Below are 14,296 nucleotides of genomic sequence, written 5' to 3'. Positions count from 1 at the left end.
GAATCAAGAAGTTTTCAGCCTGGCTTCTGACTTTCACATTTGTCAAAATGTGTGTGCAAAAGAGGTAGAGTTTATGTGTAAAATGCTGTGCAGTGGGAAGAAGAGTGAGAGACAGAGTATGCACAGGGCACGTGTATTTTCAAAATGCAAGGTATGTTAAAAAGGAGGCATAACTGGGTTCTTTTGGGATCTCTCAGGGTACCACTGAGCTACACAAACAGAGAAACCCACACACGTATGCATGCATGTGCATTTAAACAGCTACGATGGTTAATCACTAAGTTGGCAGCTAATAAATTAATTAACTGTTTTGATAATCAATCGTTCCATTACAAATGAATAATATTTGAAGAACAAAAATCTAAATCATTCCATTTTCGCTTCTTAAGTTTCAATTCAAATTGTGGTTTCCTTACTTCCCCAGTAAAGTACATATTCAAGGTTGTGGACAAAACAAGCCACCTGGGGATGTCATCTTTGGATTTGGGAAACACCAATGAACAGGTTTTACTCTCTTTTCTCATTGACCATTAAGTGATTAACTGGAAAATATTCAACAGATACAGGAAACAGTTGCAGCCCTAGCATTTACAATCAATAATCTATTTGATCTAACATATCCTGCCCTCTTCTTGAACTGCATTTATATCAAGGAACTGACAGAACAAACAAAAGAGCAGTGTATGTGCACAGATTTAATGTATTTCTGGGCTATAACTCCACCCCAGCCTACATTCTCTTCTTTTCTTTCAGAGTTTTGCTCGGTTTAATATTTAGGCACAGATTTGTATTAAAAACACTCCTTTAAGAATAATATGATTTATCATACATTTGGCCAAATATGAACCTGAGCAGAGTATCGGCACTTGTTAATGTGCAGCTCTTTGGTAAATTACCTTCTAACTTCCCTTAATGATCCTTCTACAATCTATTTTCTGTGGCAGATTATTGCACTTCACATCGAGATTACAAGTCGTGCTTACTAGATGGCAGTAATTTGGTTCACTGTAATGACAGCAAAGTCTGGCGTGGACATCAGTGCAGAGGTAAATTAGCCAGCCCCAGACACGCTGCTCTCTGCAGTCTGCAGCCTGCAGTAGCAAATTACAGATTACTAGAAGGGCACACGAATCAAACCCACAGGCTCTGCTCACACTTTACACTAAGACGACTCGAATAAGAACACGCCCAAGAGACACTGAGGTCTGATTACGTTTGAAGGTGACAGTTATGTGACAACAATCATGTCAGACTCTTTAGGAAGTTAAAACCCACTCAGAACAACTTGACATTCAAAGAAATCCTTTTCTTTGATCTGTGGCCGATCACATACAGTTTAAGAGTAAGTATGCATTTATGTTCTGTTAAGAAGTAGTCGCAGTTTACCCATGAATGAAGTATAATATGAAGCTGAATTTGTGGTCCTTCAAGATGCAACTGAGATGCCTCTGATGCTGGGTGTGAACTGAAAAAGGGGAAAGTAGCTGCCTCAGCGTTCCTGCTTCAAGTGACCTACTGAAGGCCTAGCCTGCCTTCGCGGCTGCTTTGAGAAGCTAAATGTTTACTGACTGCTCTGACCCTTCACCTTGCTTTGAAAGGGGGGCATGTGACCTCGACTAGCACTCTCTGACAGAGGAATCTGGTGCTGAGACGGCAAGGCGTCAGACCTGACACGTCACACCCAGCCTGCAGGGTTCTCTGCACAGAGGAAGGAGGATAGAAGGAAGATAAAAAAAGGAGGACCTCTAACCTGTGTGGGAAAGAAGATGGTGCCATATTAACCTATATTTCTCTGTGGTCTCCTATTTCTAGCTCCAGAATATATTAATCAAACCTGGTCTGACAAAGACCAGCACAAACTGGGATGACCCCAGTGGGATACTTTACTAATTTTTTCCTCTTTACTAATCTAAACTCACCACCAGCTACTTCCGGCACAAACACCTGAAATTCAGACTGTGAGTTTCTTGTTCATCTTGATTTTGTAGAACCTTTAGCTTTTTTGTGGTATCTGCACACAAAAAATCTCACTCATCATCTCAAGCTAAACAGAAGTTCTTACCGGCATGCCTGAATCTCCTTTCAGTCCCTTAGGTCCTGCCAGCAAGGAGAACTGTGTTGGTGGCACCTCCCAGCTCTGGAAGCCATCAGTAGCAGGTGGTGTTACTGCGTTGTAAGAAGGCTTGGTAGGTCGCGGGGTGACTGGAGCCCTGGTAGTTTTGGGTTGCTTTGTTGACTTGGGAATCTGTTTGGATATTGGCTTGGAGGTTTTAGCAGTTGTAGTTTTGGAGATTGTTGATTTTGAGGGGTTGACTTTGGATATTGTTGGTTTAGAAGGAACAACTTTGACAGAGTTTACTTTAGGTTTGGACGGAGTGGCTTTGGAAGGTTTGGGAGATGTTTTCTTAGCTGTGGTAGGCTGTGGTTTCTTTGGGACTACACCTTGATCTGATAAGGTAGAGCCAGGCTTTGTCTTGGTGGGTTTGGTGCTGGTAGTGGCTGGAATAGTAGGTTTCTTCTTGTTGTCTGCTGCTGCAATCACCTTTTTTGCACTGTTTTGAGGAGTGGGCTTTGGGGGAGTGGGTTTAGAGGGTTTCTGATTTGAAACTTTAGGAGTGGAGGGTTTTAGGGTTGGTGGTTTTGTGGGTGGTTTTTCTGTCCTGAGTGGTGCCGTGACACTTTCGGTCCTGGTCTTGGGAGGTGGAGAGACCAAACCAAGGTGGGCTGTGACTGGCATTACAGTCCCCAGAAGGGGTGTGAGAATGGTCACATGGTTGGGCTTTATTGTTTGGGTGGGGGCTACATATCTGACAGCCGAGGCAGCAGCGGCAGCACTCCTGGCAAGGCTCAATCCTGTGGGCTTTTTGGCGGTTTCTGGGCCACCACGTTTAGGGGTAGCAGCAGTAGCTGTGATGTTTGATTCTCGTGGTAGAATAGGCAGCAAAGGAGGAAGGTTAGGCCTGTATGTATCAGCTTCCCTGCACTGTTTCTTAATGTACCTGCAGTAGTTGTGAGCTGCCTGTGCAGAAGGGACCAGGTCAAACTGGCAGATGGCTCCTTCAAAGTGTGCTGAAGCTTGCTGCTGGCTTGTCCGGCCCAGCAGGAAGGAGCCCTGGAGCTCTGGAGCCAATCCTTCCTCACTGTCCCACCCAAAGTCTGCATGAACACTCTGCTCTCCGCAGGAGGCATATAGAGTCACTCTCTGTCCATTAATTCCCACTGCCAGCTGGTGCCACTGGCCATCATGGGGCTCATAGGGCAGTGCCACTGAGGTGTTTGGTCCTGTGTGGAGGACCAGGCTGCCCGGTACAAGCTGCAGACCAAGCAGGAGCTTCTTGCGGCCTGAGAGCAGGGTGAAGAGGAAAGCGCTGTTGACACGGTGTGAGCGTACACTCAGGACCAGTGCCAGGTTGGGCCAGAAGGCCGCTGGAAGGATCGATCGCAATGGAGCGTCGATGTGCGCCCGCTGGTTGAGGATGATCCCCGATCTGAATGGAATGACCCCTGCTGGCACCGAGCGTGACGGCTTCTCTCCCTTAAGCCCCAACTTTTGGAGGATGTCCACATCTGGAAAGAGGGCAGAGTAGAGTTAAATATGCATGTAACAATGGCAGGTTTGTTATGAATTACTCACTTTAATACCAAACAAATGCATTTTTTGTTTAATTTTAAGGTTAAAGACTTTACATTATCCTTCTTAACACATCTGTTTAGTTGATTCTCGATCATTTGTGTTTTGTCTAGTTCATACTTCAGTTCCTCTTTGGTCTGCAAAGAAAGGTTTAGTATTAAAAAGTATAAACATCACACAAGGAGTAGAACAGGGAAGTTGTACAGACACAGGAAAGGAATGAGCTTCACACTAAGCATCAAGTCTAATTAGAAACTTTCTGTGCCCAAAATGGGTTGTTCACATGTGAGTTCAATAATATACTGATCACAATCATCTGTGGATGTTAAATAGTGTGAATGTTGCTAAAGAAGCAACATTCACACAACCACAAATAAAAATGCATTAAATGAAACGATTTAAAATGTTGTTTCTTTTCATACAGTCTGACCTCATGTATACAGTTGCTCTGCAAAATATTTAACCTGAATACAGTGGATTAACAGCCAATTTTCCAAACATGACTCTTAGCAGAATAAAAGCATTGCATGTACTGTTATCATCACGTCCATACATCATGTACGACTGACCTTCCAGCCGTTACTGAACAGCAACAGCAATTTACAAAATGATGGAGCTGAACCACTGCAGGGTGAACAGATGGAGGAAAAGAATGAGAATGAAAAAAATGAAATACTAACAATAATAAACTCACTGGCTTTTGAGGTCACCAAATTGCTTCTGTAGGCTGTTTACTGCAACTTGTGGCCAAAACAAATTTATGTCCAGACAGACATAAAACTAGGAGGATGATGGGGGAGTATGGAATGACCTTGTTTGGCAGCTTCCTGCTCTTTGAGTGGGTAGATGCTGCACAGAGGTGCTGTGGCGGCTACTGTTTCAAATGCCGGTGGTTTGCAGAATCACAGCTCTCCCCAATATGGCTGCATGACTCTTGTGATGCAGCAAACAGCTTTAAGTATGCCCACAACAAGTGCTTCATGTTTACTGCTTCATAGGGTTTGGCAAATTCTTAAAGGAGCAGCACAAACAAAATCTGATTCTGCCTCTGTGATCTCCTAATTTAAAACTGCATTGAAGTTTGTAAGGCTACAACACAAACAGTAGCATCTCAGCCTAATGTGGCAACTATTCTACTGTGATATAATTTAAGAGTCTTGCAGCTAAAGCTAAGCACATTTCTAAATGTGTGGCCTTATCTTTATGTAATCTCTTCTCTCAACCTATAGTCCTATAAACTACAAAGGTAATGTTTGTTAACACAGAGCAGAAGATAATTAAAATATGATCACAAAAAGTTTAAAATTGCAAAATGATTCTAGCAAATCTAGGGATAGCGTATGTTTTTTTAGTTCACACTTTTCAAAGCATGGAGCAGGACAAGACTTTGTTGTTGGTATTCACCCTGTGGTTTTGGAAACATGATGCCTGATAGAGGTAATTGTGAGGGAACTGAAGGCCAAAACAGCCAGTACCAGGAACGCACAATCAGGCTAAAGACTCTAATCCTTTCTTCGGAGCCACCTGGCCAACACACAGACAGACCAGTGGATGCTGTGTAATGCTGACGAATATATGTAAACACAATGGGAAGAGCTGAGGTTCCAAACGTACATTTAGTGGTGAAATTCTATTACTTACACATCATTTAGCACATCTGCATGCTGTTGTATTGTATGGTAAAGTACATGTTTTGGAAATGTTCTTTGTTTAGTGGCTACAGAGGCTTAATGAACCAAAGGATATCATCAGACAACCTCTTCTGCTGCTCCTCTCTGTCCCTCTCATCAGCAGAGTAATGTTCGGACATTCAGAACATGGCCACAGTAACCACATAGTAACCACAACATCTCCCTGCCTGGAGGCAGAACACAGTTTCCAGCCTTTTCAGCCAACTTTGACTCTCTATTCAGCGCTTCAGTCTCAGTAGTCCCAGCGCTCATTCTCCCGATGACCTGTGATCTCAGACCTATAGGCCCCTCACATCTTTTATTGTCTCTGGGCTCACTCTGACCTGTGGTCGCCGGGCCTTGTCTAATGGGGACATGTGTATAGAAGCCCTGCTTGTGGAAAGATAGAAAAGTGGGAAAGCAATGTTGATGAGATGACAGACAGTGGGGAAGATGAGGGGAAGGACAGATGGGATGTCCTAACGGTTGCTGTGCTGGTAAGACATGCAGAGTTAGAACGTCAATGAAATGTTTGTCTTTCTATAATGCAGGATTCATTAAGTGTTGGGCCCCACAGCTTGTAAATATATAATTGCACGGAAAGTGTAAAAAAGAAAAAAAAAATTTAAGCGAGGACATTTTATTCCTAGTTGCACTGTTAGTTATCAAGGAATTTGACCTGAGGGAGGAAGCAGCTCAGATCTCTTTTGCAGAAAGCGCCTGTATATGTATCATGTCAAACAAACCTTCAGTTAGGCAAAAAAACTATTGAGTACTACTAATATATAACACATTTTAACAATTTTGCAATCAGATTTTATACAATCCTGTACATAAACATATCCAAACCAAACAATTTTTGCAGTGAAAAGTGATCCAAATGGAGGTTTGCCTTTCCTATACCACCAGCTCTTTATGGTCTTTCCATGTTCTCTATAGGCTGTAAGACTTTCCTTTGCCTCAAAACATTAGGGCTTTATAAAATAGAAACAAGACCTACATTGGGTATAGTGTATACCCATCCACATAGTGAATTCTCCTCTCTGTGTGGTCTCTTGTGCAGTAAAGGACTGCAGGACTTGGCAGTGAGGCAGGGGGTGCATTACACGTGTCTGTTCTGTACATAGACTCCTGTCTCCAATGTCTTCACTTAACTCGTGCCATTACTGCGGCATATGCTGTATTAACCATGCGGTTTTACATGTACAGCACACTCTATGCATCTTTAACACATGGATAGAGCTCATAGATTCACTTGGTGCCAAGTCACTCAAGTAGGACAGCGAGAAAGTCCAAGGCTCTTCCCTCTGTAATCATATCCCTTGTAGAGGATGAAGTCACCGATTCAGACTCAAATGGTCTTTCTCTGGCTGGCCTGTGCTTGTCCACAGTGAGCCATTTATAATATTTCCTAATCACTCTTACAGTAACACATTACATGTATTCCCAAAACATCCGATTTGGAATCAGCACTTGTGAAAACTAATTGCATGCTTGCTAATGTTTATAACAGAAAATCAAGGCTTTGTCTCATAATTACGACTAAGATTGGGGACAACACATGGCGCAATATGCTTTGTTGAAAAGTTAGAGTTTTTCTGATGTAGAGGGTTTATGACATGGAAAAATGTCCCCGCCAGAATAAAGAGTGACGAGCGGGTAGGAAAATGGTATACAATAAGATACAACATACAACTTTTTAACTGGGTTCATGCTCCCAAAGGGAGTGTTAGGCAATCATCTAATCAGAACTGAGTCAGCTGTCTGGGATCCAGAGAGTGATCATATGGCCTCCACAGCCGCTTAACAGGAGGATCAGCGGGTGATTTTTCACTTGGCATCAGTCTTGCCTTTTGCTTCTACTCACTGTGTGTGGTGGTGATGATGGCAGAGTGCGAGCAGCCAAACTACGCTGTCAGAAATTAAACAGGACTTTTTTTGTAACAACAGACAACAATCTCGGCTCTCGAGGGGATACAGCGCGGTTGGCGAGACAAAGGATCAAAAGAATCTCACTAAATACAGTTTGGGAGGCTGGGAGCATCCAAACTGTGGCTGAAAAAGTCCCTGTTGATGTCTAAAAACACTATGCGGTATTCGAGAAAAAGACAGAGAGAGGCGATTGGCATTCCAACTCCTGTTGTTCACCCTGCCAGAGCCAACTGTGGAGTTTATCGAAACAAAGACTCTTGATTGACTATGAGTCCACCACTGTTAGTAGCCGAATCAAACCCTAAAACCAGTCCCACTATCACAACAGGCCTGACATGCTCGCTTTTAAAGGGTCTGAAGTGAAATTTTCTGACAACAACACCCAACTAGACCAATCTAGATCTAAAGAAATCTAATATATGTTTACAACTGTAAAAAATGATCTCCATCAAGAGTTCTAGAACAGACAATACTGTAGTAAATGTCATAAAATCATTCCTTAGGAGAACAGCTGTAAGATTTCCCGAAACTCATCACAGAAATGACTTAGTAACAGCATGACAGTTGAATCTAGACAAAAATATTTCAGCCAGGATATAATGAAGAGAAATGACACTTGGTTTTGTCAGCCATCAGTCTTCAGTCATTGCTTCATCGTGCCTATTGAACCCTATAACGTGTCAGTCTCAATCATAATAACTAGAGAAGAGATAGGACCGATTCACTGGACTGCATCTATAACTTTTTTTATCTGGGGAAACTGTGAAATGGTACAAAAAGTAGCTCAACTACCCACAAAACATCTTTAGGTAGTGAAACTGAGATGAAAACCGGCACATCTTGTAGCATTGACAAGCTGTCAGTGGATGCTAAAATAATTACCCAAACTACAGGGCACACTCTCAATTACACCTTGGCGATGTAGGGAGAATTTGGAATATCAGTGAAACCTCACTCTCTTTTAGCTCTGTTTTGGTCTCTGCCAACTCCTGAGGGAAATGTCTTTTAGCTGCTGAATGCTTGACTATGCACAGCAGGCAACAATGACACAATGAGTTCACAAATCAAAGTCACAGAGCTGTGTTTAATTGACTGAGTTTTGTGATTCCAGTATCTTAAATTCAAATATTTTCTAGTTTCTTTACTCCTCAGTGACAGTACACTAGCTATATTCAGGTTGTGGAAAAAACAAGAAATCTTAAATTGTCATCTTGGCTTGAGGAGACACAGATTTTTCACCAATTTTCTGGCATTTTATGCACTAAACAACTAATGGACTCATCCAGAAAACAGTCAACAGACTCCCCGACAATGTAAATATTCATTAGTCTCAACCCAACTAAGCAATAAGTTGAAACTTGCTGCAAAGCTGTGAAGGTTGCAGATTTGGGTTATAACTCTCTGTACAAGACATTCATCACTACGAGTGACATTTTCACATTGTCATATTGTTTTCCCCTCATCCCTCGACGTATTATCATAAAACATCAGCTGTAGACTTTTATAGATGCTTTGCTAAGAAGAATCTTCTGCAGCGGTTGTACATCATCTGAAACAGTGACTTTTACATCCTGTCAACTGAATCTTGTAAATCTCTGAAGTGAGAAAGGAGCGTTTCGAGAGTATCGGTCAGCTTTGAATCTATGTCACTCCCCTGTGTTCACTCAACTTAGCTTACTCAACACCTGTTGTCATGGAAACGGTTGGCCCAATTCTCATAGCAATGTGTTTACGTGCTTGGGCTGGGACCAAAACAGGCAAAGAATAACTCCAAAATCTCCCCCGGTGCTCCAATAACTTTGACAATTTTTTCCACTGGTTAAAATTTTCAGTGCAGACAAAAGAGGTGAGAAAGTGAAGCGAGTGGAGAAGCTGTGTCTTACCTTCAGAGTGTACTTGCGTAAGTCCCAGGTAACAAGTACAATATAAAACGGTACAGAGCAATAGGGCTCTCCTGGGGGAAGAGAGGAGAAGGACGTTAGACAACTTCTTAACCCATGAAACAGTTCCATCATTTTCTCATAAAGCTATTTATACAGTGTAAATAAGAGCTTTATTAATATATCATTAAAATAATAAATCAAATCATTACCGCTGCTTTATAGATCATTTACAAGCCTGTATGACAATACACAAATGAGTTTCCAGGTTCTTAAAAATCCTTCTGGATGGCGTTGATCCTTTCCATTTGGTAGGAATCTTGTTATATACTCCATTAATAAAAGTTCATGCATTTTTTTGAAATAACTCATCAGTGTTTGAGGTATAAATGTAGTCATTAATCAAAGGTTTAGTCATCAAATCTGCACTTTATAAACAGTAATAGGTTCTGGTCCTGCTGGTGAAACTGTCCAACAAGCCAAAGGGATTTTCCACAACTTGGCCATGTGAAAGTCTGTATTAATGCTTGTAACAAATTCATAAAGCACTAGTAAATGTTTTAGGCCCTTAATAAAAATAATAAAAAAAAAGCTTTGTCAGAAAATGGTACCAAAATTAGAATTACTTGCATTTGACCCTGAGAGGAATGTCTCAACATCTCCTTTAACAATGGCAAAACTGTTGTCATTATGAATTCTATGGCAGATATCAATGGTCTAAGATTAACTAACAACATTAACATCATCACCAAAAACACAGACTCAAACAAAAACCACATGTTTCGCAATTGACCTAAGATGTGAATAACAAATGGGGGCTGGATTCTGCTAAAGCACTTACAACTCAGAGCACCTCTCATTCTCTGAAACACACACACACACACGCACACACACACACACAAAAACACACACACACACACACACACAGACACACACACACACACACACACATGGCTTCAAGTTGCGGTTTTGGAGACAAAAACACTATCGTAGGACTTATCCATTAACTCTGCTCCCAAAACCAACATGCATATGCACACGCACACAGAAAACAAAAACAGAACAGTCTCTTTCAACGCCTTCACCGCATCCAGGTGTGCAGTAAAAAAAAAAAAAAACTTCAGGGAGACTGGCTGGCAAGTGGATTGAGAGCTCAGCGGGGGACCGAGATCTGGTGACAGGCAGGGGAGCCACTGTTTACCGCTGGAGGTCACCCAGACACACATGGTCGCACACACACATATCGGAGGAGGAAATGTGTATAGCAGCTGTGGGCTGGAAGGGCCACAGAGAAGCAGGCAAACAGGGGTTTGAAATATATAAATGTGGGAAAGACGGTAAGTGTTGCATAAACATATTTACCTGCGCTACCCCAGACAAAGATGTGTCTGTTAGAAGTAATTTTCGGCGTTAAAAGTGTGGCTCCTTCCCCTAAGGGGCCTGAATGATTATAATCAAGGTGTGTGTGTAAAATGGTGTGCTTATATGTATGTTTATGGTGTCTATGTCTCCTGCTCTTTCAGCTCCTAGTTGCTAATAAAGCTTCATCACAGCCATCCACACACACAGCTGTCTGTGGTTACGCAGGATGTTTGTATCTGCCAGACTCCGAGCTGATTACAGTCTGATTCAGTGTCTTATCAGCTGAGGAGAGATCCGCTTTCCGAAAATGAGTCATGAATGCTGAGATTTCTTTTTTTTTTTTTAAACTGCGGCATAAACGACTCTCATTCTGTTCCCCCCCGGCTGTTTATATCTGTGGAAACTGGACCAAGTTTCCTGGGAAACGCCGCTGTTTTCTTTGGCTTTTCACGTTAAAAGTTCTCGGTAGCTTGTTTAGATTTTCATTAGGCTGCTTTTGAAGTGTACGTGACAGGTTGGGATTTCTCCTCTGTGGAGAGGTGGCTGCCCTGAGGGAGGGGTGGGAAGTGTGTACGCTGCAGACGTTTAAATCAGAACGACTGGCATCTGTACGCTGACCCTGTCTTGTGTGGTTTTTCTGACTGCAACAGTGAGCTATGACATGACTCCCCAAGGGAATTCTCCACCAAGCTGACTGGACAAAACACAGGCAAGATGAACAATCCCTCCTCCTCCTCCTCCTCCTCCTCCTCCTCAGTCATCCATTAAACCAGACAGTTGATACAGTGCTGTGAGCAATTGAACTCACATTTCACAGACAAAAGAGGGAGGAACGCTGCTCTGCGCTGCTGATACCATCTCTCCCTCCACTCCAGCTGATCTAAACTGTGATTATCTTTGCTATCAAACAACCAAGTCATTAAAAAAAAAAAAAAAGTAGTGAAGGGACAGATGCCACAGCGATCAACACAGCAGTGTGACTGAGCAATAAAGTGATGGAGAGAGTGAGTCAGAGCATCTGAATGTTTGTTACATAATTTCCCTATGTGGCTAAAGAAATTCAGTCACTCTAATTGACTGAGATATCTAGTGCCACATAATTCAAGCTACAGTAGTAAAGATGCAAACAAGATGATTTCCTCTTTCTCTGCTGTATTTCTTTTTCCAAATCTCACTCTTTGATCATATGTTTATGCCATTATTGTCTTTATCACCCACTCCTGAACTCTGATTCTAACCTCTCGACCCCTCAAAAGAACCATCACCGCCCCCTCAAACAGCAACCTGTCTGCAGGCCGACAACCAGTCAAAGGTTGAAGAGAGAAGAAAAAAAAAAAACACAGAAAGGCCAGTGTAGTTTCCAGTCACAGCTTAGGACTACTCATTGATTCCCTGAGAGGATTTCCCAAAGGTGATCCTGCCTCCGTGAACACACACACACACACACACAGCGGAAAATTCCTCTGGATGAGTTGACACTAACAGAGGATGATGAGGAGGAGAGTGTAGAGACCAGTGTGCTCATCATCTGTCCTCTCTACAATCAAGAAATCCCTCACTGTTTACTCCCTAATTAGTTTATAAAATGACCTAGACCAGTCTTGTTCCAGCTATTACTCTACTTTTAGAACAGATGAAACATAAACATATCTGGATTTAGGGGTAACTGAAAACAAAAATGATGCACTCAATTTTTTTTCCATCTGGCTTGTTACCACATTTTAAGATTTTACTCCAACAGCTGTTTTCCAGTGTGAAAAATGGCACAATATGGAAAGACATCGCCTAAGAATTTACCTGTGAAAAATCAAGAGCCAGCCATAAAGGGCGACACCATGTGGACATGTAGTGAAAAGACGCTCCCTGCAGATGACACCTCGCAGGTAGGTTGTCTTTATCGCAATCCACGCGCATAATAATGCATCACTGCTCGGTCGTGGCTAAAATTAAACCTCTTAAAGCCATGTTTTGCTTTTCTTTACGCACGACGCGTAGCGCCTGCGCGTCATCCAGGTAGCTGTTACAAACTGACACAGTTTGACAGACTTGTTGCACTAACAAATGAGAAGACTTTGGGTCCAGTCTCCGGACTTTCCTGCTCCCCAGATGACTGTATCCCCACTATCTCGCCAATGATCCATTAGCTAAACCAGATGTTCAGTGCGCAATAAAACCAAAAAAAAAAAAAAAGAAATCAGCCTTGGGTGAGAATGACGCATGCGTGTAGAAATGAATGAACAAATGCATAAATGAATGAATGAATGACTTTTCAGTGTAAATTGAGCAACATCAGGCTGCTGCATGTACTCCCCTAAAAAAAACGTCAACACTACAGCCAAGAGTCAGGAGCTAATATTTTGCTCCATATATTACTAGAATCCGTTATGTTTTCACTGTCTGCGAAGACCTTTGCTGTAAACACTTACATAAAACATCTGCATTTTAAATCTCAGAGCAAGTAATATCAGATGCAGAGGATTTCCTAAATAAATTTAGATTAGTTTTTAAAACCGTTTCTTTACACCTACCTTAACTACCCTGCGTAAATGTGGCTTTGGAGAATGCGTAAATGGAAAAACATGGAAAGCATCCTACCAAACAGTCTAACTTCTCGTGAAATTTTATAGGTCTGAATGATTGCCTGATTTGCTCGTGTTGACAGATGAGTCAGCTTAGTAAACACTACATAGCAAAGATCCTGCAAGCAACTTGAATATATTTGCCAAAAAAACTTTCAGACTCTTAAATGAACTACATTTCTCTGAGCATCACAGTCTGTCTTGTGCAAAAAGCGCACTAATTTGTAGGACAATAAAAACGCAGCCTGCACAAATTGCTTCCAAATGAACCAGGTGATAAATGAAAAATAAAAACAGGGGAAACAAACATTTGGGCAAACAGATTCATTTTTGGCAAATGTGCGCCACTGTTAAATGCCATACAAATGACACCACAGGTCCAAACAGAGCCCATTCAGAGCCTCTGGAGTCCCCCATGTGGACATGATTCCTGCGCTGAGCTGGACCACAGCCAGCCGGCACATCACAGGTACGCACATGGAGGCATCCACGTCCTTTATCCTGTCTCTCAGTCCCTGCCAGTGCTCCCTTTCCATCATCCTCTCATCAGAACACAGAGAAACTGTAAAAATAAACGTTACTTACTTTGTGTCTAGATGAGAGGTTCTGCAATCTCTCCTTCGGGTGCCTAAATTCATTTGTATTCATTTGTCCTGGCAGTCAAAAACCTGATCCGTTAATCACAGCGTGACTCCTTTGCAAGGGGGGCAGAAGACGCCGGTCGCCGTTTTACACATTTGACAAGCTGGGGATGAAGTTCCAGAGGAAAAAACTCATGTTGAATTGCCTGTCAAGCCCGACATAAATTCCTTCTGGCAGGCTGGTTTGACAGAGAGTTTTCCTGTGCGATTGTCTGTCGATATTCCCTTGTGTTTCATTCATTTATGCCGATCCAGATTTAGGGACGCGCAGCCGGAGAGAGAAAGCTGAGGGATCTTTTGAAAGGGGGCTACGGAGTCAGGAGCGCTGGACTCATCCCTTTCCTTTTTAAATAGGCTTTCTGTGGGTAAAGCGATGGCAAATGCGATGCACCGCACGGCCAGGTGTCAAGTTTCAAGCCCAGCGGTTGCATCGAGCAACTGCACGCCTTCTCCAGGGGGTGGCCACATGGATCCTACCCAGAGCCCCGCGAACCGGTTAACCATATGAATGAACCGCGGTGACACGGTGAGCAAACAGAGCAAGGACTCCTAATGATACTCCAGAGATTCTCCTTTGTAATAGTCTAGAATAATTGGGGGT

General features: G+C 42.5%; 1 protein-coding gene across 1 annotated transcript in view; it reads right to left on the bottom strand.

The window, feature by feature from the left end:
* Positions 1 to 14,047, bottom strand: part of col27a1a (collagen, type XXVII, alpha 1a) — a 77,345-nt gene extending 63,298 nt beyond the window's left edge. Inside the window, exons 1-3 of the mRNA XM_008300599.1 lie at positions 13,640 to 14,047; positions 9,117 to 9,187; positions 2,063 to 3,567 (exon numbers count right to left, since the gene is read on the bottom strand). Coding sequence (XP_008298821.1) covers positions 2,063 to 3,567; positions 9,117 to 9,187; positions 13,640 to 13,692 — 1,629 coding nt within the window. The 5' untranslated portion in view covers positions 13,693 to 14,047. The remainder of the gene's footprint in view (positions 1 to 2,062; positions 3,568 to 9,116; positions 9,188 to 13,639) is intronic.
* Positions 14,048 to 14,296: the final 249 nt, after the last annotated feature.

This window comes from Stegastes partitus, unplaced genomic scaffold (genome assembly GCF_000690725.1).
Source record: "Stegastes partitus isolate 25-593 unplaced genomic scaffold, Stegastes_partitus-1.0.2 Scaffold1564, whole genome shotgun sequence".
NCBI lineage: Eukaryota > Metazoa > Chordata > Actinopteri > Pomacentridae > Stegastes > Stegastes partitus.
This window is presented reverse-complemented; position numbering and strand designations above follow the sequence as displayed.